This window comes from Amblyraja radiata, chromosome 27 (genome assembly GCF_010909765.2).
Source record: "Amblyraja radiata isolate CabotCenter1 chromosome 27, sAmbRad1.1.pri, whole genome shotgun sequence".
NCBI classification, from domain to species: domain Eukaryota; kingdom Metazoa; phylum Chordata; class Chondrichthyes; order Rajiformes; family Rajidae; genus Amblyraja; species Amblyraja radiata.
Window position 1 is genome coordinate 475,658 of NC_045982.1, and position 6,843 is coordinate 482,500.

Consider the following 6,843-nt stretch of genomic DNA (forward strand, 5'->3'; position numbering starts at 1 on the left):
TAGGTGACGTTTCACAGAGTGCTGGAGTAACTCAGCGGGTCAGGCAGCATCTGTGGAGAACATGGATAGGTGACGTTTCACAGAGTGCTGGAGTAACTCAGCGGGTCAGGCAGCATCTGTGGAGAACATGGATAGGTGACGTTTCAGGTCGAGACCCTTCTTTGGTTTTTCGTGTGTCTATCGTTGGTATAAAGCTGCAGCATCTGCAGTTTCTTCCAACACGGACCTGTTGTGCTCCAGGGAGTCTTCACTATTGACAGGGACTAGATCAGAGCGATTAGCTTCATGAGAAGTGCAGCCCTGTTTAGACATTGACTAAGTTCATCGGTATTGGCGTTGGTACATGTCCTTATTTAATGACTGACTAACGAGGATGTGGCCTCTTACACCTCCCAGCCAGAGTGCTCGGGGAATATCCCCTTTCAGATGTCTCCTCATCTGCTTCCAGCTTGTGAGCAGTTGCTGCAGACCTCGTCACTGTTATTTTGGGAAGCCTATATTCCTGGGAGCTGCAGGCGACCGGGAGTCAGTGCCTGCGGTGAGGAGTAGCGGTGACGGGGTCTTTCTGTCAGGACCACCCCATCTTCTAGAGAGGTAAGGGTCACTACGCCTTCAGGGTGAGGAGCTTCCTACAATCTGGGTGGCTTCTGCAATAGTGCACCTTCTCATGGTGAACAGATGAATGCATGGAGTTTGCTCTTAGTTCAGGGGGGATTTCTGCAAAGATGATCATGGGGGAAACTGGAGGGTCAGAGCTCGTCTCCATTGGCCCGGTCGAGTGTCCCAGGGTGGCCCAGGGTGGCCCACAGTGTCCCTGAGTGTTTTTGCTAGTCCCACCTGCTTGCGTTTGGTCCATAAATCGTTGCTATCCATGTACCTGCCCAAGTGTTTGTTGTTCTTACTGTCCCAGCCTCAACTACCTCCTGTGGCAGCTTGTTCCATACTCCCCCCCCACGGGCAGCTGGTTCCATACACCCACCGGCCTCGCGCCTCCATGTCAGGTGGAGACGGCAACACGGGAGCGGGTGATGAGTGCAGACGCTCGTTGGCCAGTGGTTTGCTGTGTGTTATCAAGATATCCTTGTTCAAACACATGGACACTCCCAGAGACTGGCGTGGAGCTGGTGCCCACTGGGCACACAGTGTATACAAGAGCAAGCACACTGACTGTGTACACCCCCCCCCCCCCCCCACCACTGCCAATGTAGACCCCCGCCACACTCACTGGGAATGTAGACTCCCCCCCCCCCCCCCCCCCCCCGCACTCACTGAGGTGCCTCTCCCCCCCCCTCCACACACACTGTATCAGGAAGACCCACCTGCCAGACCATTGGAACGCAGGAGGATGAGAGCTGATCTTATAGAGGTGCATAAATTATGAGGGGAATAGATCGGGTAGATGCACAGAGTCTTTTACCCCTCAGAGGACATGAGTTTAAGGTGAGGGGGGGAAGATTTATTAGGAGCCCGAGGGGCAACATTTTCACACAGAGGGTGCTGGGTATATGGAACGAGCTGCCGGAGGAGATAGTTGAGACGGGTACTATCGCCATGTTTAAAAGACATTTGGACAGGTACATGGATGGGACAGATTTAGAGGGATATATTCTACTGGAAACAGAACAATTAAACTGATCCACAGATGTTGTTGTCCCGTATTTTGTGTCTATCTTCGGTGAAAAGCAGCAACTACAGTTCCTTCCTACACAAACTGCAGTTTTACAGGCACATTAATGCAATAACACAAATAAATATACAATAATTAATCGCACTATCAATGATTAATTAGTAATAAGATGGGACCCGATCACGACAAATCAAAACTGCAGTTTGTAGTGCAACTGAGATAGAGACGCTGGGCCTGTGTGGTACTGGGCCTGTGGTCTGTGTGGTGCTGGGCCTGTGGTCTGTGTGGTGCTGGGCCTGTGGGCCTGTGGTGCTGGGCCTGTGGTCTGTGTGGTGCTGGGCCTGTGGTGTGTGTGGTGCTGGGCCTGTGGTTGCTGGGCCTGTGGGTCTGTGGTGCTGGGCCTGTGGTTGCTGGGCCTGTGGGTCTGTGGTGCTGGGCCTGTGGTCTGTGTGGTGCTGGGCCTGTGGGTCTGTGGTGCTGGACCTGTGGTTGCTGGGCCTGTGGGCCTGTGGTGCTGGGCCTGTGGTCTGTGTGGTGCTGGGCCTGTGGTCTGTGTGGTGCTGGGCCTGTGGTCTGTGTGGTGCTGGGCCTGTGGTGCTGGGCCTGTGGGCCTGTGGTGCTGGGCCTGTGGTCTGTGTGGTGCTGGGCCTGTGGTCTGTGTGGTGCTGGGCCTGTGGGTCTGTGGTGCTGGGCCTGTGGTCTGTGTGGTGCTGGGCCTGTGGTCTGTGTGGTGCTGGGCCTGTGGTCTGTGTGGTGCTGGGCCTGTGGTCTGTGTGGTGCTGGGCCTGTGGTGCTGGGCCTGTGGGCCTGTGGTGCTGGGCCTGTGGTCTGTGTGGTACTGGGCCTGTGGTCTGTGTGGTGCTGGGCCTGTGGGTCTGTGGTGCTGGGCCTGTGGTCTGTGTGGTGCTGGGCCTGTGGTCTGTGTGGTGCTGGGCCTGTGGTCTGTGTGGTGCTGGGCCTGTGGTCTGTGTGGTGCTGGGCCTGTGGTCTGTGTGGTGCTGGGCCTGTGGTCTGTGTGGTGCTGGGCCTGTGGTGCTGGGCCTGTGGTCTGTGTGGTGCTGGGCCTGTGATCTGTGTGGTGCTGGGCCTGTGGTCTGTGTGGTGCTGGGCCTGTGGGCTGTGTGGTGCTGGGCCTGTGGTGCTGGGCCTGTGGACCTGTGGTGCTGGGCCTGTGGTCTGTGTGGTGCTGGGCCTGTGGTCTGTGTGGTGCTGGGCCTGTGGTATTGGGCCTGTGGTCTGTGTGGTGCTGGGCCTGTGGTGCTGGGCCTGTGGGTCTGTGGTGCTGGGCCTGTGGTCTGTGGTGCTGGGCCTGTGGGTCTGTGGTGCTGGGCCTGTGGGTCTGTGGTGCTGGGCCTGTGGTGCTGGGCCTGTGGTGCTGGGCCTGTGGTCTGTGTGGTGCTGGGCCTGTGGGTCTGTGTGGTGCTGGGCCTGTGGTGCTGGGCCTGTGGTGTGTGTGGTGCTGGGCCTGTGGGCCTGTGGTGCTGGGCCTGTGGTCTGTGTGGTGCTGGGCCTGTGGGCCTGTGGTGCTGGGCCTGTGGGCCTGTGGTGCTGGGCCTGTGGGTCTGTGTGGTGCTGGGCCTGTGGGTCTGTGTGGTGCTGGGCCTGTGGGTCTGTGGTGCTGGGCCTGTGGGCCTGTGGTGCTGGGCCTGTGGGTCTGTGGTGCTGGGCCTGTGGTCTGTGTGGTGCTGGGCCTGTGGGTCTGTGGTGCTGGGCCTGTGGTCTGTGTGGTGCTGGGCCTGTGGGTCTGTGTGGTGCTGGGCCCTGCTGGTACAAGAGCCCACTGGGAAGAAGCTGGATTTAAACCTTTGGAAGTTCCTCTGTTCATACTTGATGGGCCGAATGGCCTAATTCTGTTCCTATGTGTCTAAACACACGTTGGTTTGTGTATTAGGTCCTGAGCTACTATCTACCACATTGGTGACCCTCGGACTACCTTTGATCAGACTTTCCTGGCTTTACTTTGCACTAAACGTTATTCCCTTATTATGTATCTGTACACTGTAAATGGCTCAATTGTAATTACGTATTGTCTTTCCGCTGACTGGCTACCACGCAACAAAAGCTTTTGACTGTACCTCTGTACACGTGACAATAAACTAAGCTGAACTGAAGGTGACATCTTGTACACCAGTTGCATGTTATATAACATTCCTGTCTCTGACCCCTGGTTTACAGCAGCAATGGTGTTGAGCTACAGCCCACGATGGGAACTCATTGGAGACTCGCTCCTGCGTCGTGAACTGCTGCTGGGCAGTCACCAGAGGTTCCACTCCCAGGATGCTGCCCGCTGGACGTCTACAGCCCGTGGCCTGAGGTCACCCCGTTGCACTGGCCACTTGGACATGGAGACTCTGGCCTACCCCAGTTACCACGACTACCAACACCACATGCTGTGAGTACTTCTCTCACTTTACCATCAGTACATAAAGGCCTGTTTCCGTGCTGTATCTCTAAACTAAACCCTCCCCACTCTCTACAGAGTGCAGTTTGTACTGTCCTGTCACTCGCATTGGCCACTGGTGGTCTTTGCTCTACCAACCGCCAGCCAGTGTGAAAGTTGCTTCCCAAGTGATCGCCACTCCCTAAAACAGACCTTGCAAATGAACCACTTCATGAATACAAAGTGTTGGAGATTCTCAGGAGGTTGGGCAACATCTGTGGGTGGACGAATAATACTAAAGGCCCAGACAGATGTTGGATCTGGGCAACACCTGGTTGGGTGTGGACTGGTCACACTGAGTCCTGTCCACACCATCTGCCCCTTCATCTGTTTCACAAGATTGTTCTTTTCCGCTAATTCCTCAAATCTGTGAGCTCAGGGTTTTCTGATTTGATTCTCTAATAGTTTATGTTGGAAGTCACCACATCTTTGCAACAGTACGGTGTAACTCACCCTGTAACCCCATCATCCCAAGCATGAAATAATATGGTGAAGTGTGAGTGTCTGGGTCTATGTCCACTGCTGATGTCCAGTGCATTGTCCAGTGCTGATGTCCAGTGCATTGTCCATGCTGCAGGGTGCAGTGTGAGTGTCTGTGTCTGAGCTGATGTCCAGTGCATTGTCCAGTGCTGATGCCCAGTGCTGATGTCCAGTGCATTGTCCATGCTGCAGGGTGCAGTGTGAGTGTCTGTGTCTGAGCTGATGTCCAGTGCATTGTCCACTGCTGATGTCCAGTGCATTGTCCAGTGCTGATGTCCAGTGCTGATGTCCAGTGCATTGTCCAGTGCTGATGTCCAGTGCTGATGTCCAGTGCATTGTCCAGTGCTGATGTCCAGTGCATTGTCCATCCTGCAGGGTGCAGTTCCCGGTGCTGCACAGGACGTGGAGAAGCTGCCTGGGCAAGGTCACCTTGGAGTCGTTCCATCGCAGCAGGCTGGGGCTGAAGGATTACTGGACCAACCCACAGCGGGCTTACAGCATTGGCTGCCTGTGCCGCAATACCCGCAAACACGTGCTGGTGTTGCCGGGAAACACTGGCATCTCTGATGTGGACTCCACCATCACACCGGGACTCTGCCAATACCGGCACAAGCTGATGTGAGTACTGGCACCACACCATGGTGTACGGGAATGAATGTAAACAGCTGAAGGTGAGGTCTTATAGTTTGGAAAGTCAAACCAGGCAACAAAGACACAGAACCCGCTGGGTACAACTTGGTGGCAGGGATATTCTTGATTAGTGCGGGTGTCAGGGGTTATGGGGAGAAGGCAGGAGAATGGGGTTAGGATGGAGAGATAGATCAGCCATGAATGAATGACGGTGTAGACTTGATGGGCCAAATGGCCTAATTCTGCTCCTATTCCTTATGACCTTATGATAGTGAATATAGACACAGAGTGCTGGAGTAACTCAGCGGGTCAGGCAGCATCTGTGGAGAAAATGTCGAGATTGAATGGCAGGGCCCTGGACCGTGTTGTAGTGCAGAAGGATCTAGGAGCCCAGGTACACAGTTCCCTGCGAGTGGTGTCACAGGTAGACTGGATGGTGAAGGATGCTTTGGCACGCCGACCTTCATCAGTTAAGGAATTGAGTTTAGACATTATGTACAGGTGTACAAGACGTTGGTGAGGCCACATTTGGAGTATTGTGTTCAGTTTTGGTCACTATGCCACAGGAAGGATGTCGTTAAGCTGGAAAGCAGAGAAGATTTACAAGGATGTGGCCAGGACCTGAGTGCCTGAGCTACAGGGAGAGGTTGGGGCAGGCTAGGTGAGCTACAGGGAGAGGTTGGGGCAGGCTAGGTGATCTACAGGGAGAGGTTGGGGCAGGCTATCTACAGGGAGAGGTTGGGGCAGGCTATCTACAGGGAGAGGTTGGGGCAGGCTAGGTGAGCTACAGGGAGAGGTTGGGGCAGGCTAGGTGATCTACAGGGAGAGGTTGGGGCAGGCTAGGTGATCTACAGGGAGAGGTTGGGGCAGGCTAGGTGATCTACAGGGAGAGGTTGGGGCAGGCTATCTACAGGGAGAGGTTGGGGCGGGCTAGGTGAGCTACAGGGAGAGGTTGGGGCGGGCTAGGTGATCTACAGGGAGAGGTTGGGGCAGGCTAGGTGAGCTACAGGGAGAGGTTGGGGCAGGCTAGGTGAGCTACAGGGAGAGGTTGGGGCGGGCTAGGTGAGCTACAGGGAGAGGTTGGGGTGGGCTAGGTGAGCTACAGGGAGAGGTTGGGGCAGGCTAGGTGATCTACAGGGAGAGGTTGGGGGCAGGCTAGGACTTTATTCCTTGGAGTGCAGGAGGATGAGGGGTAATCTTGCAGTGGTGTATAAGATCATGAAGGGAATAAATCGGGTAAATTCACAGAGACTTTTATCCAGAGCAGAGAATCAGGAATCTGAGGACATAGGTTTAAAGTGAAAGGGGGGGAAAGATGAAAGATTTAATAGGAACCTGAGGGGCAACTTTTTATCTCCAAGGCTGGTGGGTGCATGGAACGAGCTGCCATAGGAGGTAGTTGAGGCTGGGACTATCCCAACATTTAATAGGCACTTGGACAGGTACATGGATAGGACAGGTTTGGAGGGATATGGGCCAATGCAGACAGTTGGAACTAGTGTAGATGGGACACGTTGTTCGGCGTGGATGAGTTGGGCAGTCTGAAGAAGGGTCTCACCCGAAACGTCACCTGTTCCTTTACACCAGAGATGCTGCCTGACCCACCGAGTTACTCCAGCACTTTGTGTCTATCTTCAGTTTAAACCAGTTGGGCTGATGGGCCTGT

At 54.9% G+C, this 6,843-nt stretch overlaps 1 protein-coding gene across 1 annotated transcript in view; it reads left to right on the plus strand.

Moving 5' to 3' along the window:
* The first annotated feature begins 358 nt into the window (after positions 1-358).
* LOC116988266 overlaps positions 359-6,843 on the plus strand; it is a 12,749-nt gene continuing 6,264 nt past the window's right edge. The window contains exons 1-3 of the mRNA XM_033044812.1: positions 359-594; positions 3,801-4,019; positions 4,923-5,165. Coding sequence (XP_032900703.1) covers positions 374-594; positions 3,801-4,019; positions 4,923-5,165 — 683 coding nt within the window. The 5' untranslated portion in view covers positions 359-373. The remainder of the gene's footprint in view (positions 595-3,800; positions 4,020-4,922; positions 5,166-6,843) is intronic.